The following is a 24,414-nucleotide window of genomic DNA, read 5'->3' on the forward strand; positions in this document are numbered from 1 at the left end:
AACAATCCATGCTTTCCGCATATAATAGTTGCTTGGCAACCATGTAAACATGGGTGGCAAGCCCTATGCCCAGGTACCAGCTAGCTTCAGGTGGCGGCTCAAATAACTGAGGGGACAGGCCACTTTTACGTGGCTCCCCTCAGATCCTGAGGGGATGCCTAGCCCGATTGTAGGGACATGGGTGAGTTCAATGTTTGTGATAAATGCTGTCTGTGGCTGTTTGTAAGGCTTCACAAACACTTTATATTCTAGAAAAAGATGACTAAGTGTGTCTAGAAATGCTACCCTCTAATCTGGAAGTATTCCCCTCTAATCTATGGGATCTGGGATGCTTTGTATTCACTTGGGCTATATACACACTCTACCTCTGAAGAATATCTGATGCTCATTCTTTCCTGTAAAGAATCTTGGGCACTGGGGTAAAATTCTCAGCAACTTTTAACAAATCACAGTGCCCAGAATTAATTGAGGGAGATAATGGGCTTTGGAGGTATAGTCAGTGCAAAGCTTTCCAAACTGTGTCTTATGACACATTATGTGTATTGGCTGCAGTGTGTAGGTGTGTCACACAAATGCTCTTATAAGGGGTTAGTTTAACCTCCCGCTTGCTACTAAAACTGAATTACTGTGCCACGAAATGAAGCATGTCTAAAAAGTGTGTGACCGTCATGGAAAGTTTGGAAAGCTCCGGTATAGTGTGTACCGAGCCTTGGTGAAAAGATAAATGCATTCTGCCCTGGCTCAAGTGTTCCCTCATTTTTCTCCTTACTTCACATGTTCCAGGCCTGAGCCTTGGCAAGCCTTGGTGCAAATTAAGCCCTGCACATGAATGGAAGGTTATTAAATAAGGGGTTGAACCATAAAGAAGTCTATGGGATGAAATTAAGGGGGTTGGCTGAGGTCAGGTTAACCCTGCAAAAAATCAATTCTGATCTGTATGGGAGGGATGGTTTCTACTCAATGTCCCCATTTCCTCAGAAATGACACTCTAATGATGGGAGATTTTGTACAGCAGGATGGGTGCATGGTATGTTTAGATTCTATAATAGGGCAGAAATGCTTGGCTCAGATCCCACCAGTTGTTTCTGAACAGGGCCAGCACGAAGCAGTGAGGTACTCTGGATGACTCCAACTCCCTTCTCCCCACTTGCTCCCCACTGGTCCACTACTTTTGCCACAAGAAAAGGGTTAGGGAGCAAGGCCTATGGTTGCCTGGCAACCATAGCATCCCAGGCAGGAAACAGGAGTGGCCTTAGGCATATTGATGCTAGGCCAAATATAAACATGGAAATTTCGCTCCTCCGTTAGATACATCCTGTAATCTTGAGTGTTGCCTTATGAGCTGCAAAATTCCACATTGATTTTTCCATTATTTTAGCAGCAATGGCAGCTTTTCTCTTGCTGGGAACTTAGGCTGTGTACACACCACACCTTTAAATCACAGTCAAAGCACATTTCCCCCTCAAAGAATTCTGGGCACTGTAGTTGTAACTCAGTGTGGGGTAAACTACTGTGAGGAGTATGCTCTACTCTCCATCAGCTCTTGGAGACAGTCTTTGGCCTTATGTATGAATATCAAGTAGTTAAAAATTCACCCACACCTCAAATCTTTACCTCTTGCATCCTGACTTCTTAGTCTTCCTTTTGCATCTGATCTCCTATTCTTCACTCTCTACCAGTCATGAGCAGCAGAAATACACATACCAAATGCACACACCAAACGAGAGGCATAGCCATCTGCTGCCAGTGTTTTTTTTTTTTCTAATGCTGATTTAAACTCACCTACTGAAACCCACATTTCCTTGCCCTTTTCTTGATAGATAAGATGAACAAACATTCTCCCTTTTCGTTTAGCAGCATTCTAATGTATGAAAACCTTCCAAATCTTTCCTCCCCCAACTCTTTCTTTAACATTTAAGCGTTTTACATCAGTGATACTAAAGTACTTGACATTTTAAACAATGTACAACATTAGTATAATAATAATAATGGAAATGGTTAAAAATAAAACAATGAGAGAGAGAAAGGAGGGGGAAGCCTGGGTAGTAAATCTCCCTTGATGCTTTAATCTCATTAAGGTTCAATAAATTTAATTTGATATATAGCCTCAAAGCACTCCCAGCAATGCATGTGGATTTATATTTTCCTGTACCTTATTTCCCCAATATACAATAAAAATGATAACATTGTCAACAAAAGAATCATAATCTTGTCTTTCCCCTCTCAGCCAGATCACAGTAGTCTGTTTAACCATGCAGGCTACAATTCATACTTTGTTTAGCCAAACATGCAATCAGGCATTCTTCCGATTATAGGGAATAAAAAAAAAAGAATAGTGATCTGTCTGAGTCTTAAGCAAGTCAATACTGTATACCGTATTTTTCGCTCCATAAGACACAGATTCAGGCTACCCTGAATCTTTTATTTTGCTGAATAAACTCCATAAATATATTTTGCCAGGTATTTATAATTTAGGGAAGTACTCTAATTGGAAAATTCAGAAACAAAAATAAAATTTTGGGTAAAATTTTAGAAATGTTAATTCCCCTAAGCAATATGTTTTCAACAGCAACCATTTTTTAGTATACCTTTGACTTTAAACACCAGCTTGTCATGATTGTATTCAAATACATTATTTAGGTCTTATGATATATGCCATAATATTTAACTGGAGAATCTTACCCAGCCACTCAGATTTAGTACAGTTTATTTTATATCCAGAAACTTTGCTAAACTTGTCCTTTACATCAAGTAGCAGACTAATTATATTTTCCAGACCTTTAACATATAAGACCACATCACCTGCGTACAAGCTAATTTCAAAAACTTTTTTTTAAATGATATTTATTAAGGTTTCAAAGAAAAGAATTACATGAATTGAAGAAAAGAAGAAAAAGAAAGACAAAAGTAAAAATAAAAGAAAAAATACAAAATACAAAAAAAGATAAAAAACACTTAAAAAAATACATCAGTCTTTCCATACCTTACATTCATTTCCTTGTTTCCCTGACCTCCTCACACACCCCTTTTTTGTATTCCAATTCAGTTAGTTAATTCAGCAATTTCTTTCCCTCTTTGTTTTTATCTTAGTCCTTTAACATAATATATTATAACTTTGGATTCTCACCTGTTAACAATCCATTTTTACATACACCATTATAACATTGCTGCTTAAACCACTTAACTTCACCTGACATCATTCTAACATTCATTAATTTTGCAGTATTTCTGTAAATAGTCTTTAAATTTCTTCCAATCTTCTTCCACCGACTCTTCTCCCTGGTCTCGGATCCTGCCAGTCATTTCCGCCAATTCCATGTAGTCCATCACCTTCATCTGCCATTCTTCCAGAGTGGGTAGATCTTGTGTCTTCCAATACTTTGCAATAAGTATTCTTGCTGCTGTTGTGGCATACATAAAAAAAGTTCTGTCCTTCTTTGGCACCATTTGGCCGACAATGCCCAGGAGAAAGGCCTCTGGTTTCTTCAGAAAGGTATATTTAAATACCCTTTTCATTTCGTTATAAATCATCTCCCAGAAAGCCTTAATCCTTGGGCACGTCCACCAAAGGTGAAAGAATGTACCTTCAGTTTCTTTACATTTCCAACATTTATTATCGGGCAAATGATAGATTTTTGCAAGCTTGACTGGTGTCATGTACCACCTGTATATCATTTTCATAATATTCTCTCTTAAGGCATTACATGGCGTGAATTTCATACCTGTGGTCCATAACTGTTCCCAGTCAGCCATCATTATGTTATGTCCAACATCTTGTGCCCATTTAATCATAGCAGATTTCACCATTTCATCCTGTGTATTCCATTTCAACAGCAAGTTATACATCTTTGACACAAGCTAATTTCAAAATCTTCCTAGGCAGCTTTAACACCTGTTATCATCTGGTTAGATCTAATAATTTCTGCTAGAGGTTCAACAGATAATGCAAACAAAAGCAGGGACAGAGGGCAACCCTGCCTTGCTTGTCTCTTTAAACAAAACCTTCAAAATGTTTTCTCCCCCCTGTTTTCTTTCTTCCTTTCTGCAAGGTAATATATACCTTTCCTACAGTTTTTCCCATAACAGCACTCTCTGTGGGTAGCACGGCCAGGAATCTATCGCATGAGACAGATTGCTGAGATATAGGCATCAAAGCCTACAAACCAAGGTGGATAAAAGATGGAATTGTACTTTTATTTTATAGTGGTGAGAAACTGTGACTTCAAAAATACTGCAGAGGCCTGACAATGTGCGCAGAAAAGTGGTCTTTATTTGTCTACTGCTGTTGCAACACAACACAAACCAATTTAGAACAGCTCCTCTACCTTTTGCCGTAACCAGGGCAGTTAGTTCTACAATCTCAGGCTACAACACAAAATATTGAGACTCTTAAAAAAAAAATATTGTCAGTTTACAGGGCCACAAAGAGAGGTTTGGATACGTGCAGGCAATGCCTGATGAAAACTCAAGAGTGGGGCTGAACATTATTTTTGACTGTCGGGGACTGAAGCTTCCATTGGTGCTGTCAGAGTAGGATTTTGGGGCAGATGTCCAGGGTCCCCATTTTATATCCTGAAACTTTGCTAAACTTGTCCTTTACATCAAGTAGCAGACTAATTATGTTTTCCTCAAAGACAGCTGGCTCACCACAGTTGGAAGTTAGTGAAGTAATTTAGGAAAATTAAGGTAAAGGACCCCTGGGTGGTTAAGTCCAGTCAAAGGCGACTATGGGGTTGCGGCGCTCATCTCGCTTTCAGACCGAGGGAGCCAGCATTTGTCCACAGACAGCTTTCCGGGTCATGTGGCCAGCAGGACTAAATCGCTTCTGGCACAACAGGACACCGTGACGGAAACCAGAGTGCATGGAAATGCCATTTACCTTCCCGCCAGAGCGGTACCTATTTATCTACTTGCACTGGTGTGCTTTCAAACTGCTAGGTTGGCAAGAACTGGGACAGAGCAACAGGAGCTCACTCTGTCGAACCACTGACCTTCCGATTGGCAAGCCCAAGAGGCTCAGTGGTTTAGACCACAGCGCCACCCATGTCCCTAGTGAAGTAACATACAGTATCCCTAAACAGGGAGATACCCTGCAAGGTCCAGAGTCCAGATGTCTGGAGACAACAGTTACCTAAACATACCACTAGAAGCCTTAGTACGCTCTTACCTCTTCGCCCTTCAACCTACCTACAAATATTCCGATTGTCTCTCTTTATCAGGGAAAGCACCTTTTTCTGATCCCTCTCTCTGCTAAACCACCACCCTTATTTTCATATTTGGGAGACTGCCTTGTTTGAATTTAAATATGGGATTTAAATATGGGGTTCAGCTCCCTCCATGGGCAAGTTAAAGTTTTAAATGGGCAGATGCAACTTGTGTCCAAGGGACATAGACATGCATTTCACACCCTTTACCTGCTGAGATTTACAGTACAGTGGTACCTCTGGTTACGTACTTAATTCATTCCAGAGGTCCGTTCTTAACCTGAAACTGTTCTTAACCTGAAGCACCACTTTAGCTAATGGGGCCTCCTGATGCCGCTGCGCGATTTCTGTTCTAATTCTGAGGTAAAGTTGTTAACCCGAGATACTATTTCTGGGTTAGCAGAGTCTGTAACCTGAAGCGTATGTAACCCGAGGTACCACTGTATTTTGAACAGTTGGTAAACAAATTTGTAGGATAATTATATTTTGCAGGCGTCTCTTTAACTAGAAGAATCATTGCCCTCTTGACTTTAAAATCATTGCGGGGCAGGCTAATGCAGAGTAAATTAATAATAGTGCAGAGTAAATTAATATAGTGCATGGGCAATGAAAAGACTTTAATTATACGTAATACTGAGGGGCTGCCTCATTAAGTGATCCTTGGTTTGAAAATGGGAGTGTTCTGGTAAGAACACCAATATGGCTCTCAGTGCTGGAAGCTACAACGGTAAAGAAAAATAATAGGATAGAAGGGTGGACAACTTGTAGAAACTTAATAAAACAAGAGGGAGGAGAGTATAAATTTAAAGAATTAAAGGAATTATCAGGGAAATTAACTACATGGTTAAAATATTATTTGAATGAAGTATTTAAGAAAGATAGGATATGAGGGTTTGGGGAACAAATGTCACAACTGGAGAGAGACCTGTTGTGATGTAATGTAAAAAAAGTGTTGTCTTGAGGAATGATGAGATAGAATCCACTTGCTCCCGGCAGCCCCTGCCCCGATGGTGATCAGAAAATGTCTGCCTGAGGGAAAAGTGCAGAAATCAGCTCAGCAGTTAGAAAATAGAATCTACTTGCCTCAGCAGTCCAACACCCAAAAGGTACCCTATGAGCAGAAAATGTCTCCAGAACCCCCACTTTCGAGTTTGCCACAAAATGCTGTGTAAACTGGCTGGTCAAGAAAGTCAGTCACAAGGAGATGAGCTACCGGTAACTGTCTGTGTTATGTACTGAAGTTCTCACCCTGGGCCAGCAGGGGGACACTGTAGATAGTTTTCACTCAGGTCCACATATGCGAATAGCGGATTGAAAGTGACGTTCAGTGATTGGATAGTTACAGAAAGTGGTTACTGTTGCATTGTAGTGGAGCTCTATATAAGCAGGCTGGCTGAACCCTTCAGTTCTGTTCTGTTCTGGCCTGTGAATAAACAAGAGCTGTATGAAGAATCGCTGTGTCGTCTGATATGTTCACCCACAACTTAACAGTCTGGTGTCTGTTTTTAAACTTGCATAGGTCAGCTGAATATGGGCAAAAAACCAGCACAGACTGGCAGTTGCAGACAGGACAGGAGGGGAGTGGGGAAGAGGCTAGAAAAGTTCTGTTTTTGCCTGCTATTGTAATGTCTCCCAAAAATAGGAACTGTTGAGACAGACTCCCAGAAAGAGGAACTGCTTAGGAAAGGACTCTTGTGTGGCTTGTTTGCAAAATGATGTAATCTCGCTCTGCACACGCTCTTGTACCCGTGTCTGGAAGTTGTTTGTGACACACTATAAAGGTAAAGGGACCCCTGACCATCAGGTCCAGTCATGACCGACTCTGGGGTTGCGGAGCTCATCTCACTTTATTGGCCGAGGGAGCCAACAGACAGCTTCTGGGTCATGTGGCCAACATGACTAAGCCGCTTCTGGCAAACCAGAGCAGTGCACGGAAACGCCGTTTACCTTCCCGCCGGAGCGGTACCTATTTATCTACTTGCACTAGTATGCTTTCGAACTGCTAGGTTGGCAGGAGCAGGGACCGAGCAATGGGAGCTCACCCTGTTGCGCGGATTTGAACCACTGACCTTCTGATCGGCAAGTCCTAGGCTCTGTGGTTTAACCCACAGCGCCACCCGTGTCCCAACACACTATAAAAGTGAGCCCCAAATAGCAATCGGGGCTCAGCCTTTGAGAACGATCTCACTGATGCCAGCTGCAGCTTAATAAACCAGACCTTCCTTGAAGAACCCGGAGCCTGTCGTTATTGACTAGGACAAATTCTGCAACAGTCTAAAATGTATAAAATATTATTGGAATGGGAGACAGAGAATGAGCAAGTAAAATCCTCAGTGATACACTGGGCCATAGATATGGGTCATAATATAGACATGGCAGCATGGCAACGATTGTGGAACGTGGATATAAAATTTACAGCATGTTATGGTTTAAGAGAAAATTATATGAAAATGATGTATCATTGGTATCTAACACGGAGTAAACTGGCAAAAATGTACAAATCTAAATCAAACAAGTGTTGGAAATGTAAAGAGAAATAAGGTTCTTTTTATCATATGTGGTGGTCTTGTAGTAATGATATATAATGAATTGAAAAGGATGTTTAAAATAACCTTTGTAAAAAAACAACAACCAGAAGCTTTTCTTTTGGGCATTATTGGGACAGAACTACCTAAATTGTATAGAAATTTATTTATGTATGCTACCACAGCAGCAAGAATGCTACTCGTAACTGGTCCCAAAATGGAAAGAAGCAGAAGTCCCGGCAAAGGAAGAATGGATGCAAAAACTTATGGAATATGCACAAACGGCGAAACTTACCAGAAGAATAAGAAATCAAGATAACAAACTTATTTTTTAATAAAAGAATGGAAATGGTTTATTGAATATTTACAGAAAAATGGCAAACAGATAAAAACATTGGCAGGATTATTGTAATAACCTGCAGTTTCATAAGAGTATATATTTAAAGTAGATAATTAAATGAGCAAATCAAATGAATTTGGATCTGCAGAAGATATTAAAAACTAAATTTAAGGAACCGCAGAAAGAGGGGGAAGGAAGTCAAGCTTTGAAATGTTAAAATGATTGTAAAATTAATGAAATGTATAAACCTGGAAAGTATAAAGAAAAATTATAAAATAAAATAAAATGGGAATGTTATATCCCTCGTTTTGATGGTAAAATGTTGGCGGGTATGTAAGTAGCAGCAGTGGCGGCTAGCCCTAACTCCTCCCATATCTGCTATAGTGACTGTGCTGGTCAACAGACAACAATGGTTATAGATTCCAGCTTCTTGGCACAGAATGGTTACTTTAGTGCAGTGTTTTGATTGATTGGTTTTTAATGCAGAGTACAGTGGTACCTTGGTTCTCAAACGCCTTCATACTCAAGCAACTTGGAACCCAAACACTGCAAACCCGGAAGTAAGTGTTCCAGTTTGCAAACTCTTTTCGGAAGCCAAACGTGCTCCGTTTTGAGTGCCACGCTTCCGTTTTGAGTGTTACGCTGAGGTCTTTGCTATTTATTTTGCGTTTTTGTTTTTGCGGCTTTTTCGTTGTGTTCTTGTGACTACGTGGAACCCAGTTCAGCTACTGACTGATTGACTGTGTGACCGCAGTACATTGTTTATTGATTTCATTTTATGGATCAACGGTCTCGTCAGATAGTAAAATCCATGTTAAGTTGGTGTTTTAGGGGTTGTTTTTAAAAGTCTGGAACGGATGAATCCATTTTGCATTACTTTCCATGGGAAAGCGCGCCTTGGTTTTGGAACGCTTTGGTTTTGGAACGGACTTCCGGAACGGATTAAGTTTGAGAACCAAGCAACCACTGTATACTCAGTGTCCCAGATAGCTCTTTTGTTGTAAAGGCTGGTGTAGATTATGGCTTTCCAGTCCCACGTTGATGGCTGGATGATGTTGCACACAAGCAAAAATACCTTTTCAGGCAGAATGCTGTTTTGGTGAGGGCAAGAGGGCAGCCTGGAAGTGGGGCGCAGCTGGGCATTCTCTACCAGCCACATAGGCTGGCGCAGATCAGCTCAAATTGAAGCTCCCCTTATGTCTGGTCCGTGGTGATCAAGACTGTCGGAACATGACTCTCAGCCCTCCCAAATGAAGCTCTCTTGACAAGTCCTTGGCTGGCGTAACGTGGCCAAGAGTCTCGTGGGAAGCTAGCTTGCATCATTGGAGACTCGCCTGTCTGCTTCTTGCCCTCACCTGAAGAGCCTCTTTTCTTGTCGGTAATAAGAATAATGACAAACCCCTGCGAAATCCTTTCTTAGTTGTCAGAGGCAAAGTGTGACCTTCCAGTGGCCCCTATCAAGCTCGCCAGCAAGTTTGGAGAGGCGACTGGATTATGTTGCTCAATTGCTAATTAGGGGCTCCTTGTTGCCTCTCTTGCTCCAGCACGCCAACGGTTTCTATGGCAACTACAGAAGCAGATGCAGGAGCGACTTCACCCAGGAGTACCGCAAAGCAGCCCAGCCACAACCTCCTGAACTCTTCCTGAAGAGAATGAAGGTGAGTGACGGGTCATCTCTGGCCGGTCTTCGACAGGCTTCCACTGGGAAGAAGGCAAATGAAAGCCTTCATCCTTACCAGACCTCCTATCTGGTTGTTAATAGGGACAAATGGAATGAAAGAGCCGTATGGGCGTGCTGTGACTAATCTCAATTTGCACAGAGAAAGGCATGAAATGTACTGGAAGTAGGCCTCAGTGCATTGCTGTGGTTAAGATCTGGGAGAGAAAGTTCTCATCTCAAGTTCAGGTATTTAACTCTTTGACCACAAATCTTCAGGCTTTTCATACCTGAGACCCACCTTCAACCTGTGGCTACCCCTTTTTAAAAATAATAATAAATAAAAACCTATTTATTTTCCAACTGTACACAGCATTCCAAATGCGGTCACGCCATGTAACAGCACTACAGTATTGGCAGTTTTATTTTCTCAACAGCCCATCTGGCTGTTAACCAGGAAGTTGGTGGTTCAAGCCCACCCAGGGATGGCTGTGGGCAGGATCCGTGCATTGCAGGGGGTTGGACTAAATGACCCTCAGGGTCCCTTCTGTTGTAAACAAAATCTGCCCTTCTTCCCTTATGGGGTATCCAAGAGCCTGTATAGAGTGCTTAAGTGGGTTCCCTATCGGTAGGAGAAAATAACAGAGGCCAACCAGAGAATATCGAGAAGCAAAGCAGCTAGTAAGCCTGATTTTTATTAAAGCTGTTGCAACAGGGTGCTCCCCTCACACGCAGGAGAACAGAGGAGGACCCAGAAAAAAGGGGTGCCTGCCCTTATATAGACATTTTAAATTCCCTGCCCTGGAGCTCAAGACCACCCCTCCATACATCATACATACATCACAGAAGGGGTGTAACCCAAGTCCACACCCCACAAACATCATACCTACATCACAGAAAAGGCGGTCTGCAACAGAAATTTGAACGTTGTTGTTTTTCATGTCTGCCAGGTTATCTGATAATGCCTTATCTGATTGCCTTTCCCGGTAGTCTGGCAATTCCTTTGAGATGGAGATTACCCAATTCCTGAGTCAATGGGAAGGTTCCCTCACCCCCTCCCTCCTTGCAGAGAAAACATTTGGTCAGTTTGGGAGTCAAAATGGTTTCGGGGTGGTCTTCCTGTGCTGCTCCAGACATGTGGCCCACATATCTATGTACAGTGGTACCTTGGGTTAAGTACTTAATTCGTTCCGGAGGTCCGTTCTTAACCTGAAACTGTTCTTAACCTAAAGCACCACTTTAGCTAATGGGGCCTCCTGCTGCTGCCGCGCCACCGGAGCATGATTTCTGTTCTTATCCTGAAGCAAAGTTCCTAACCTGAGGTACTATTTCTGGGTTAGCAGAGTCTGTAACCTGAAGCGTATGTAACCTGAAGCGTATGTAACCCGAGGTACCACTGTACGTGCTTGGCTGGCACATTTATGAACATTTATTATATATATAAGACCTTAAATTTTTATTTACACTTCCAACTCTACGATTCTATGATTTTCAGTTCCCTTCCTAGTGATCGCTAGCATGGAATGTGCCTTTCCCCCCACACACTGGGTCAAGATCTTCCTGCACCACGACCCCAAGGTCTCATTTCTGATCAGTCAACTCATGAGCATATACTGTATACGAACATGCTTCACTTTTACACTTGTTTACACACTGGATTGCATTTGCCATTTTACCACCCAGTTTAGAAAGGAGCTTTTACAGTGTGGCCCTAGGTCATAACCAGAGTACTGTGATAGATATGGGATGGCAACTGATGGATCCCATCACAAAGGTTGGTGGTAATGGTGATGGCTGTAGCTGACTCTTTCACTTGCATTTGTGTGTGTATGTGTGAAGCCTGGGATTAAAATCCTAATTCAACCTGCATAAAATTGCTTGTCCCAAACTGCCGATTTTATCCCATTTGACCCTTCGCCGACGTGGAATTAATTTGAGCTAGAACAGCAGGCAGGCTCCTGAATCCCTGGTGCTTGATTTTTCTGCATAGTGTTGCAAGAATATGTCTTCCTGTAAAGCATAATATGTCATGCTGTAAAGTAAAATGCTTTTCTGATCGGAAAAATCTATTTAGGAAGATGTGGTTATGTTTTTGTGCTTCCATTACAATCAGTTTTAGGAGGTTGTGAATATCGCACTGTTAGGACTTATGCTAGATGCTGCTTAAAGCTTTAATAACTAAAATGCAGCTAATTGTTTGTTAATTATCTTCTTGCTGTTTTTAATAACTGCCTTGAGCGCTTTTATAGTGAAAGATGGATATAAATTTCTCAAATAAAACAAAAATGAAAGGTAAAGCAAATTCCGTACGCCCAAGGTTACATTAGTGGAAATTCTTCTCTATCCTCTGTTTACTGAGTAAAGGTAAAGGGACCCCTGACCATTAGGTCCAGTCGCGGACGACTCTGGGGTTGCGGCGCTCATCTCGCTTTATTGGCCGAGGGAGCCGGCATACAGGTCATGTGGCCAGCATGACTAAGCCGCTTCTGGCGAACCAGAGCAGCGCACGGAAACGCCGTTTACCTTCCCGCCAGAGGGGTACCTATTTATCTACTTGCACTTTGGTGTGCTTTCGAACTGCTAGGTTGGCAGGAGCAGGGACCAAGCAATGGAAGCTCACCCCGTTGCGGGGATTCGAACCGCTGACCTTCTGACTGGCAAGCCCTAGTACCTGTGGTTTAACCCACAGCGCCACCCACTGTGTACTCATCCTAATTTGCTTGCGAGCAGGTTAAGATGGCATTGGCTCCAGCAACCTTCCAGTCCATTTGCAGTCCAATATTTTCGGGAAACAGGTTTGTAGCGCAAAGCCTCCCAGTCAGCTATAATTGTGGAACCTAAATTTGCAGGTACATGACCCGAGAACAGCTACAGTCTGGAAGAACCCTCTTGTCACCTGCTCATGAGAGGGATCCATTGTCGGTAGTTTCTTTCCTGCCTTTCGGAGGAGCAGGTTGTCCTTTGTTATTGTGGTATGGAAGTGCCAGCCCTCCTCTTTATTAAATCTATCTGCTGGGATTTCGGGTAGCAGCTAAGCTCTATTTAATTGCTTTGCGATATCTCGAGCGGCATGTTGTGGATTAGGCTCCTCCTGCCCCCAAATCCTGGCACCGACAGTAGGAGACTTGGCACCTGTCCCCATTAAGCGAGGAAGACAGCTGCCTCTTAATTCTCTTCCGGGAACCCACAGCAGTTTTGACAACAGGTAAAGCCACGGCTGCTTCTCGTCCTCTGTGCCGCTGCGCCTGGAGTCCTGTCACCTCGCAGCACTGCAGAGGCAGGAAACGGAGCATCGTGTTGTGACAAGGGGCTTAGCTCATGTGACTCTGCATCTGTGCTGCTTGGATAATCTCTTTCTCTGATCCTTTCGGTTTGCAAGGGAGAACTCCCACTGCTGATTCCCAAGCCCAAGCGCTCGTCCTCAGCTTATTTCATGGAGGGGAGAAATGATATAGCTCAGTATTTTATCTGTGGGAGATCTAATCAGGGTGATCGGATGCAAAGGCAGGGGCTTGCGTTCGCTTAATAGTTCTGCCTGTTTGAGCAGGCACTTGTTTCCTGACCCCTGCAGCATTTTGGGATTACAAACTGTACCTGTTGAAAATCCCTTTCCGGCAATATTTTATTACAGTTACAAAATCCCTGACAGCTTGTGGGCTGGATATAACCCCCCAAAGCACTTTATCTGGTCTCTAGTTACCCCGTACTACATGTTAATTATGTTTTGGCAAAGTGTTTGCTAGCAGTTTCACTGGTACGGAAAATATTGCTTTCAAAAGCTGTAAGAAACCAGAGGCGGAGTCTCTCTCTCTCTCTGGGTTTCAAAGCCCATGCTGATCGAGAGGGTCAACTTTATTTATAAAGCCTCAGCAACAATGAAGACTTGGCAAAACGCCTCTCCTACCCAACCTTGAAATTACAGGGTGGCTTTAGAGAATATAGAAGCAAAGGGTCATAATTCAGTGGCAGAGGTACATGCCTTGCATGCAGATAATCCCAGGCTCCATCTCCTCCGAATAAAAAGGTAGCAGCTTTAGAAACAACTTCTATACGAGGACCGAACTAGATGTGATATTTATCATATGGTTGCCCTGGTGCCCTTGATCTTTAAAAAAATTATAAATCGCTGGTACAGCCCATCCCCGCAAGCCAGATCAGGACTATACTGTGTGTGGAGGGGGCCTTAAACCTTTTTCCTCTGCCTTGTTCCCAATGAGAATCCACACAACCCCATGAGCCCAGGGAGGCGAAGGGGGCAAGGCCAGGGAGAGTTTCACAGGAAAGGATGAGAAGTTGTTTGTGGATCCAAGGGAGAACAGAAAGATAGTATTGGGGGGATAGAGGCAAGGGAATCACAATGTCAGAGCGACGAAAACAGGGATTCATTTTAGCAGCAGTCCTGGGTAGATTGAGCAGGCAAAGGTGAGCTATCGGAAGGTCAGAGAAAAGATTATTGCAGACTGTAATTGTTATGTACTAAAGTTCTCACCCTGGGCCAGCAGGGGAATACTGTAGATAGTTTTCACTCAGGTCCACATATGCGAATAGCGGATTGAAAGTGACGTTCAGTGATTGGATAGTTACAGAAAGTGGTTACTGTTGCATTGTAGTGGAGCTCTATGTAAGCAGGCTGGCTGAACCTTCAGTTCAGTTCAGTTCTGTTCTGTTCTGGCCTATGAATAAACAAGAGCTGTTTGAAGAATCGCTGTGTTGTCTGATATGTTCACCCACAACTTAACAGTAATCACTGGGGGAGATTAACAGGAGCACGTACCAGATGTTGCATCTTCAGTGGTGCAGAACAGGCCATGCTGGCTCCAAATATGATAGGGCCAACGAGTGTAATAGCCCTTGGGGTGTGGTTAGTATGGGTGTGAGCTCACCTACTAGGTTCGCCATCTGCGCCTTGTCTCTGCTTTCTAGGCAGCAATATACAAGACACCCAGGTACTAGGATTAGTGATATCGCCCAAAACCGGTTTGAAGTCCATATCATGATATCAGTTCCATAGGTTTTTGCGAATCATGATGTGTATTAGAGCTGGGCAATATATTGTTCCAAACCGGTTTGAAGTTCATATCGTTATATTGGTTTCATAATTTTTGACCCGGCAATACATTGCAGATCATTACGTGTGTGGGTGCTGTGCAAAAAATCACAATGGGGGGGAAACCGTGAAGCCAGCCAATGCCTGTACATAGCTCCATCCTTATTTCAGACATTGTGATATATTGGTGTATCACGATGTTTAGCTGGTGATATATCGCGATGTTGAAAAACCAGATTCAGCCCAGCCCTACCAGGTACCTCAAAAGAGGGTTATTTATTGCTGTCATTCATGAGAAGACATTTGCTTCTGAAGAACCACATGGTGCAGCCTCCAGTCCAAGGCCTGCACTAGGAGAGAGACCCTTCCTCCAAAAAGAAACTAAAATTTGCAGCCTGTATAATGTACAGGCACCTATACACACTGTACTTCCCAGTGAGGGGCTAGCTAGTACCTTATACACTAGCTTTCAGCATGATTCAGAAAGACATGGAGCATCAGCGAGGTATAGGCAGTGCATTACAAAATGCAGGAGAGCAATTCTGGCTTCAGCTTGTAAAACAGAGAAATTCCCTCTAGCCGGACTGACTGAGATTAGTTGTGAGGGAGAATTTGCTCTAAAAGAGCCAGCACCTCACAAACACTTTTAGGCAGCCTATAAATGTCGGCTTATAACAATCAGAGACCTGTAGCAAAATATGTGTTTGGCTACTTCGATAGGATAAATACAACCTGTGCATCTTCAGCTCCTTGGCTTGACCGCCCTGTTGGCTCCTAGGGATGCGCAGGGATGCCAGCTAAGGCAACAGAATAAGCTCCTGGAGGATGCAAAACTGATCTCCAGCTGCCAACTTGCAAGAGCTTTTCAGACATCAGTGAATGGCACAATTGACTCCCTTAGAATGATTCCTCCTGATGAAATTCGTCTGCTAACAAAGCATCCCTTTAAGCTGACATCTGCACAGAGAACATAAGAGCATCTCCCATTTTGTCATATGCTGGGGAGCTCTGGATTCAAGAGAGGAAAGGGTCTTAGCCCAGCGCTTTGCAGGATAAGGCTCCACAGGTGTACACTCTGATAATGTGGGTGGGCAAGAGAGACACAGAGCAGGTACAGAGTGACAAACACACCACAGCAACTGAAGCCCTGCCACCGGTCAGCCGGGGTGGAAAAAGGGAGCGATTTTGTTTATTCTATTGCTGTGCCAGCCTGAGAGACCCTTGGGTGGCCTGTTCAGCTCTGCTTCCCACAAAGACCAAAGTGTTTGGTACTCCCATCTCTAGATGCCCCAGTTACAGGTTCCCTGCTGCTTACCACCAGAGAGAGGATCGCCAGTGATAGTTCACTCCCCACTTGAGTAGAGGTTGGGCCTTCTGCGAGGACCGCAAGCCTAAGACTAGGCCTTGTATGCCTAGGAATAGAACAGTGTGTTTTCTTTTGTTTTTCATTACATTTTATTTTGAAAATAAATACAGTGAAATCACTAATTAAGAGAAAAGGGGGGAATCAAACTCACTAATTCCTGTTTGTTTGTTTTTTTGTATATCAACATGGGTGGGCTTATGAGATAGAGTGAAAACAAAAAGGCTGTGTAGAGACTCACTGGTTGTTACTGACAGTTGTGGGTATTTGGATAAGTTATGTATCTATGAGTCATTTCTTGTTTCTTGATGGAAGCTGTGGAACAGGCAACTGACGCTTTTATTCTTCACTCTCTACCAGTCCTGAGCAGCAGAAATATACGTACCAAATGCAGCACACCAAGCAAAAGGCATAGCCAATTGGCTGCTGCTAGGGTGGAACAGTTGTGGAACAATCAATTGACCCTTTTTAGATCCAATCCTTATAGAAAGAATCCTAGAGGCTTCAACATAGGATAGACTGAAGCCCAAATTCCAGTTTCCTTGGCCAAGACATTGCTGTTTACCTGAATGCATACTGGAAGGTACTCTGTACAATAAAAAAACACACACGTGCAATATTTATTCTGTTTTACCACCTTTGTATCAAACCCTTCTGTAAAGGATTTCAGGGATTTTCTTTTGTGCAGAGATTTACCCAATTTTCTCCTCACACCAATTCTGCAAGGTACAAAATGGTAAGAAAGCGTGACTGGCTGAAGGTAGTTCAGCAAGCTTCGTGAATTGTGACTGAGTGGGGGTTCCATTCCAAGTCTTCCCCAGTCTGCCCAGTATGGTATGTACTGGATAGGGATAGCTTGACCACACTTGTCCATGCATTAGTAACATCATGGTTGGATTACTGCAATGTGGGGCTATCCTTGAGGTTGGTCCAGTGGCGTAGCGTGGGGGGTGCCAGGGGTGCCGACCGCACCGGGCGCAACATCTGGGGGGGCGCGAGTCCAGAGGGAAGGGACAAGTTCCTTCCTCCGCCGGGCTCCCCGCCGCCACCGCCAGCCTTGCGCCCTAGCGCGCGCGCCCCCCGCCGTCGCTGTGGCTGCGCTCCGCTCACTGCTCGCAGGAGGAGCAGCCGCTGCAGCAGCGCCGCCGCCGCCACCGACGCCTGGCCGGGCACGGGCAGCCTCTGCACCCTGCCGCCGCTGCCATCCCCTCGGCCCAGCCACAGGCGGCGGCTGCTTCTGCCTCCATCCTCCTCCGGGCAAGCAGCGTTGTTTGCGCGGCAGCGCCAGTGGCAACTCGTAGGTTAGGGGTTGGGGGGGCGCAAATTACTTGCCTTGCCCCGGGTTAGGGGGCGCAAATTACTTGCGTTGCCCCGGGTGCTGACAACTCACGCTACGCCGCTGGGTTGGTCCGGAGGCTGCAGCTACTGCAAGGTAAAGGATCCCTGAATGGTTAAAGTCCAGTGACCAGGCTGCTTGTGGGGCAAACTACTGCCAGTATATAATACAGTGGTACCTCGGGTTAAGAACTTAATTCATTCTGGAGGTCCGTTCTTAACCTGAAACTGCTCTTAACCTGAGGTACCACTTTAGCTAATGGGGCCTCCCGCTGCTGCTGCGCCGCTACCATGTGATTTCTGTTCTCATCCTGAAGCAAAGTTCTTAACCCGAGGTACTATTTCTGGGTTAGTGGAGTCTGTAACCTGAAGTGTCTGTAACCTGAGGTACCACTGTACGTTGTTTGTAGGATTTTCACCAGCTGCGAATCTGCCACCCATAAGGCCCTATATTATCTCAGGACCAGGTTGTGGAGAAGCGAGGGTGCTCAGGAGAGCCTTTCACACTGACTTGCTTGCCCAGCTGCAACTCAGCAGCTCTGCAGGGCTGCCAGTTGAGTCTTAATCTAAGGTAGTTGCTGCCATTATCCTCCCACTTATTTCTTGCAGCCAGGGTGCACCTGGGGCGCACCAAAATTTTGTTGTTTTTCTTAAGGCTTCAAGCCAGTACAGCTGCACTCATTGGCTCAACCTACACACAAACTTGCTGGGGAAAGCAAGGCTAGCTTCTAGCTGCCTTTACCCACCCCAGTATCAAAGCAGCTTGCTCCTTACCCTGGCAGTTCCCTGCCCCCCATAACTTCCCAAAGCCCAGGAACTCTGAGATCAACTCACCTCGTGTTTCACAAGCAGTTCCCTTACACGCTACTCAGTGTGTAAAGGCAGCCCACATTTCGCAAGTCTTTCCCAGATCTCAGAAAAAAAATGGTTTGGTCTCTTACAACTCTGATCTAAACAGTAGCCTGGATTCCAGAATCCCGAGGCTTGCAATTGCAGAGTTTTATGGTCTAGTTGTGAAACTTTACTAGAAAGAAAAGGTAGGGGGGAAGCAGGCAGAGGGTGAAAACAGAATACAAAGCAAACCAGAACACTGTGGCTCTAAAACTGGGCTAATCCTACCCTACCGACTACAGCAGCTTTTCTCAGCCTTGGGTCCCCAGTCGTCTTGAACTACAGCACCCGAAATCCATAGCTTCCCAGTACGAATTCCTCTCCTTTGGGCCAAATTTGCCCTCACCTGGTGCTTGAAAGCAGATCCCATCTTTACCCCCCTGGTACAACTGCAGGGTGTGGCGTTTGGCAGGGAGCCGTGGGCTAATCTTGCTTGTGCCCTTTTCCAGGAAACCCCTTCAAAGCACATATTCTCTAAGCACGACAACAGGCACGCCTTCCCAGGATCAGCTACATATTTTGAGAACGTGAGTGTGATTGGTTTTTTTGGGGGGGGGTGCGGGAGTGTGGGGGCAGGGAAGGTTTTTTTTGTCCTTTTCCTCTTATGCAGCAATAGAGCCGGTAGAGAAGTTAATCAGAGGAGTGCTTGATTAGAGACACCGGTTTCATTCCTAATGTGATTAGCTCTCCCTTGGCAGGCTCCAGGGCTCCCTCAGGAACTGATGACACCAACCAACTGCCTCTGCAAAAGCACTAGTTAAGTGCTCTTAGCTGCACGAAGTAGCTGCCTTACACGTCTAGTGGGTACCTGATACACTCGAGCATTCAGGTCAGGTGCCGCAGGAACAGGACAGAGCTGGGCAAGGGTTAGGTTCAGCACTGAAGTGCTCCATACCACATCAGGTCCCTTACCTTTCCCGCCCCGACCTGGCCACAGTGATCCATGTGACGGTCACCTCCAGGCTTGACTACTGTAATTCGCTCTACGCGGGGCTCCCCTCGAAGCTGTCCCAGAAACTCCAGCGGGTGCAGAATGCTGCAGCGAGGCTCCTCACGTGGTCTCTGCCATGGGAGCATATTCACCCAGTGCTTTTCCAGCTGCACTGGCTCCCTGTGGAGTACAGGGTCAGATTTAAGGTGCTGCTTTTGATCTTTAAAGCCCTTCACGGCCTAGGACCCTCGTACCTACGGGACTGCCTCTCCCGGTATGCCCCACGGAGGACCTTAAGGTCCATAAATAGCAACACCCTAGAGGTCCCAGGCCCTAAGGAAGTCAGATTAGCCTCAACCAGAGCCATGGCCTTCTCAACACTGGCTCCAGCCTGGTGGAACGCTCTGTCTCATGAGACCAGGGCCCTGCAGGATCTGATTTCTTTCTGCAGAGCCTGTAAGACAGAGTTGCTCCACCTGGCCTTTGGCTTAGAATCAGTTTGATTCCCTCCCCCTCTTTCTTTTTCCTTTCTCCTCCTGTGAAGAGGCTGCATCCTAATGTTTTAATGTTGTATTTTAATCTTTTTTTTAAATTGTATTTTAATCAACTTGTTTTTATTATTGGTTGTTAGCTGCCCTGAGCCCGGTCTTGGCTGGGGAGGGCGGGGTATAAATAAAATTTATTATTATTATTATTATTATTATTATTATTATTATTATTATTATTATTATCATTATCATCATCCTTTGTTAAGGCAGGTGTGCTCTGTAAGATTCCTCCCTGGCGTTGAGGGGAAAGCCGACTAAGCTTGAACTCAAAGGTTAATATAGCGAAACTACGTTTTCTGAAACAATATGAGAACCAAAGCACAGCCATCATTTGAAATTTGCACATTCGAATTTTGCAGCGCAGTTCTCCAGCCAACTAATGTGTAGGGGGGAAATGCATATATTCGTGAGAATAGCATACAAAATGCGTTAGGATAAACTGGTTGCAAAAATGTGTATATTAGTAAAAGAAAAACCCTGCACGGAATGTGTTTATCAGGAGAAATTTGCACCAGAATGCCAAATAATTGCAATTTGTGGCATATTGGCTAACTTGTGCAGGATCAGGTACTGAGGGCAGGAGTTTCAGCTTGGTGTGAAGACAGATTAAATTTTTAAAAAGCAATCGCAGAGTTGTGAACCCTTCTTCAAAACTTTTGTGAGAGACGCCAAGCACTTGATCAGTCGCATATTTTGTCCCTCGATTCCAAGGTAGTTCAACCGTCACTAGTTTTGATTAAATGTGGCAAGGGTTTCCTCCAGTGCCCTTCCCTGCTCTCAGAATATCGCACCTGTCTTCCACCCTTGGTAACTTCCTGGCTTCTTCTGGTTCTGCATTTAAAATGGTGTGCTAGGTGACTCCTTTCACAGTGCGGGTGTGAACAGTCTGGTCATTGTTTCCCGGCAGGGTTTAGGAAGGAGGCGAATAGAGGGAAGCCTTCCCAACACCAAGAACTTAATTGACTGGGTTCCCTTGAAGGAGGAGTTAAGACGTGAGAGACCCCTCATCTCAAGCTACCAGTATGACTTCCACTCCAGAGAAAAGGTCCCCCAGGTGTTAGTTCATCACTCCCACAGGCAAGGGCAGCCCCTGCAACGCACACCCAGCACCACCTACCAGCACACTTACCGGAGCTACTCTTTGTATGAACCCATCCTCAGGACATTCAAGCGTGAGGTGGTGAAAGATGCTGAGCCCACCAAGCCTGTCTCCAGTGAGCCCACCGCCCCTGTCTCCAGTGAGCCTGCCACCGTTCCAGGCTCGTGTGAGCCCACCGCAACAGATACCAGCAAGACCCCAGAAGCCTTTGCTCCAGGACCCATTTATGTGCGCCCTGGCAGCCACAGGCCAACCCGGTGGACTGTCTCAGACTGTTTGCACTGGCACAATTGCTGATCACACGCGAGAGTTTCTCCGTTATCTGCAAGAACAGTTAAATGCTCCTATGTACAAGGTGAAATATGGGGAAAAAATAAAATAAAATCTTGCTGGACTGTGACACAAGCGGATGCTACGGGTTTTGCATGCCCTTTATTTCCCCTCTGCCAGGAAACCTTTTGCCACAAAACTCTTGATTTTGGCCACGGAGTTGTTTTGCCAGTCAGAAGAGTTGTGCGGAGGTATGCTTGTTTAATTCTACTGTTTTGTTTTCAAGACTAAGCACAAAGGGTTGTTTTGTAGGGACGAATAGGCACCAAACAGGGAAGCCCCAGAGGAGGAAGGCTCAAAGCCCAGGATTGGTGGGGGACACTGAAGAGAGATCAGAGGTAGAGGGGGGGGATGGTTGGATGCTGAAGAAGTAACAGGCTTTAGTGAGCAAGGAGAGCCTGTGACAGGGAGCAGCTTAGACTCAGAGGCTGAAGCAGAAGCGGGGAGGGCAAGAGGCTGCAGGAGAATCCCAGGAGTATGACAAGCTCCCCTTCCTGCTTGTCTCCAAGGTCACACAGGGCAATGCACAGGGCTGAACAGAGATTGCAGGTGGGCTGCTACAGTTTGAGGCTGCTTGGACAATGTCCGGTTAGAGGAGGAGACTGGCTGGATGACGAGAAGCGGCAGGAGGCACCAGCGGGCGAACTCCCTAGGGAAGCCTCAGAGGAGGAAGGTTCAGGGCACCGGAAATGGTGGTGGGGCACTGATGACAGGTCAGAAAATGAAGGAATGGTTGGCTGCTTTAAAAAAAAAAGCAACAGGCATGAGCGAGAGGGAAGAGCCAAGGGCAGAAAGCAGTTCAGACTCAGCACATGAAGCTTCTCAGGAGCTTGTTAATTCGACTCCTTCCCCCCCCCCCTTTCTCCAATAACATGCATGTGGCTGAACAATGAGCAAGAGTTCACTCTTGCCTTAGTGTACGCCAACATGGGCAACCTCCGGAAGAGGAAGGGATCTTAGGGGGAAATGGGAAACAGGAACTGTCAGTCCTGGCAACTGTGCTATGGAAGCTGGCCCTGCCTTGAGGCTTCTCTGCATTGTTTGCTGTTTTCTTGAATAAAGAATTAAACTTCCTGCTCCTCTCTGCCTTTGAGTGCTGAGCTGCATCTGACAGACTGTGAGAACTGGGGAGAAGTAAAGCTGCTGTTGGGCCTTAACAACTTTGTCCAACGTGAGCTTTAAATCTGCCTTTTGGCACTCTTTCTCCCTCTCACCTATGTCGATGCTTGACAACCTGCTAGCAATTGATCTTACAATGACTGCTTACCACCACCAGCAGCAGCAGCTAAGAGTTAAGTGCAGACAGCAGCTTAGGCCAGTGTTTCCCAACCACTGTTCCGTGGCACACTAGTGTGCCGCGAGATGTTGCCTGGAGGGAGGCGGGCGAGTCGGGCGGCGAGAGGCGGGGCGGCGGCGGCGAGGAGAGGCCGCCCAGCGCGGGGCTCTCGCCGTCTGCCTGCCTGGCTGCCTGCGAGCTCGGCGGGCAGCGCCTCCGTCCGCAGCGCCCGCCTCGCGGCTCTCATTCCCTGCCCCTGCCAAAGCTCACCCAGCCAAGCCGCGCTCTCCTTCCTGCCTCGCTTTGCTGCCTCCTCCCCACCCCCACCCCCAAAGCTTGGAGGTTCCCCGGCAAGGGGGAGGGAAAAAAATTGAAACTTACACTTTTGTGCGTCCCTCCCGGCGTGACGCTGCGCGCTGACGTCACGGGGCTGTAATGGTGGTGTGCCTCAAGATTTTTTTCATCAAACAAGTGTGCCTTTGCCCAAAAAAGGTTGGGAAACACTGGCTTAGGCACACGGAGCACATCTCGGAACAAGACCCATTTTTAGGAGACAGAAAACCAGGAGAGAGAGAGAAAAATCCACTGGTTTTATTGGCATGAGGTGCTACACCACCTCCTAGGCACTGGGCTAGAGGGCACCTTATGTGCTACATGAGACACAGACCAAGTTAGGAACACACAAGAGGGTGTTGTGGCTGCACCTAGCCTTCCTGGAGTCAACTCAGCTGTGCAGTGTAAAAGACATCAGCGCAAGGATAGCAATGGCAACTCAAAAGCAGAAACATTGGAGTGCCTGCTCCTCTTTGTGCCTACACCTTCCACCGCTCCTCCCCAGAGCCTGCTGAGGAAACCTTGCTGTGCTTCGGAGTTAAGGGCCAGACCCACGCAGCCCAATGAGCATGGCAAGAACGCAGGCGGAGCTGTGTCTTGGGCTGTATGGCTGCTTCACTGCTGCGTTCGTCTCCCAGGCTCAACTTTGCGTGTCATCGCTCGCCCTTTTACCGGCAGCCTTAACAGCGGTGCAGTAGAACGTGAGCTGTCAATATAGCACTACCGATATCCGTTATACATGGCGAGTTTACGGAGTAGCATAAGCAAAGAGGGAGGAAAGGGGAGGGGAGGCCTGTGCCCCAGAGAGCTTACAATCTAAAGTTCAACAGCAGGACAGACAATGAAAGGGGAGGGTGCTGAATGGAGCGTTCTGGTTGGCCATCGCTCTGCTGCTTCAACCTGAGCATGGCGCAGCCCATATTCTCGCCATGTTCCTTTGGAGTCGGAAGGCTGCGCGCAATGAAGAAGCCATGGCTGGGAAGCAGGGGACCTTCTGCGCCTGCTGTGGTACTGAGAAAGTGAGCTCCGCTTAGTAGATCTCGCTTCGGCTGGCTGGGTGCGCTGCTAAGGCGCTTCGCCTGTGCCCTGCTGACAGTGCAGGGCTGCCCCAGTCTCTGAGCTACTACTCTATGCTTTGCAAAGATGAAATGAGCTACTTGGAGAACAGCAAAGGGAAAGGTCGCTGCTGCAGGGCGCCGCGCCGGCAACGGAGCACATGCTCTCCTCCCTGCTCCCTTGTACGGATGTCCCGTCCCCGTCGTCGTCAGGCACTTTAGTCCTCTCGGCTTGTATTGGCAGAAGAAATCTCTCCGCCGGCAAGCATCGCTCAGACCCCTTCCTGAAGGCACAGGGCCTCCACGGCGCTGCTGGGACCCTGGGCCACCCCTCCGATCACAAAGAGCAGGTTGTCAGCCTCCAAGCTGGAACAGGAGCAGCGGCCGGTGGGCATGGGTGGCAAGGGCTCCCATTTCTTCCTCGCCAAGTTAAATCCTTCCACGGATCCAAGAGCACTTGACTGGTTCCCTGAAAAAGGG

General features: G+C 46.0%; 2 protein-coding genes and 1 long non-coding RNA gene across 12 annotated transcripts in view; 2 read left to right on the top strand and 1 right to left on the bottom strand.

Annotated features, from left to right (window-relative positions):
- The window catches only part of LOC308581308, a 129,185-nt gene that overhangs the window by 37,342 nt on the left and 67,429 nt on the right, over positions 1-24,414 (top strand). The gene's annotated exons all lie outside the window — the stretch shown is intronic.
- CIMIP7 (ciliary microtubule inner protein 7) lies at positions 29-21,350 on the top strand. 2 transcript variants are annotated; one of them, XM_081183611.1, is made up of 4 exons: positions 29-181; positions 9,614-9,727; positions 18,812-18,889; positions 20,749-21,350. In XM_081183611.1, exons 1-4 carry the CDS (start codon positions 155-157, stop codon positions 21,235-21,237), a joined length of 708 nt encoding a protein of 235 aa, XP_081039737.1. In that variant the 5' UTR covers positions 29-154; the 3' UTR covers positions 21,238-21,350. The 2 variants fall into 2 exon arrangements, with proteins under 2 accessions (XP_081039737.1, XP_081039738.1); XM_081183612.1 differs by lacking the exons at positions 29-181; positions 9,614-9,727 and adding an exon at positions 9,841-9,975.
- The window catches only part of KLHDC8B (kelch domain containing 8B), a 43,614-nt gene continuing 42,315 nt past the window's right edge, over positions 23,116-24,414 (bottom strand). For all 9 annotated transcript variants that reach the window (XM_081183340.1, XM_081183343.1, XM_081183338.1 and 6 more), the window contains exon 7: positions 23,116-24,403. In XM_081183340.1, the coding sequence (XP_081039466.1) occupies positions 24,207-24,403 (197 nt within the window). In that variant the 3' untranslated portion in view covers positions 23,116-24,206. The remainder of the gene's footprint in view (positions 24,404-24,414) is intronic.

This window comes from Podarcis bocagei, assembly GCF_964188305.1.
Source record: "Podarcis bocagei genome assembly, chromosome: 2".
Classification (NCBI taxonomy): Eukaryota; Metazoa; Chordata; class Lepidosauria; order Squamata; family Lacertidae; genus Podarcis; species Podarcis bocagei.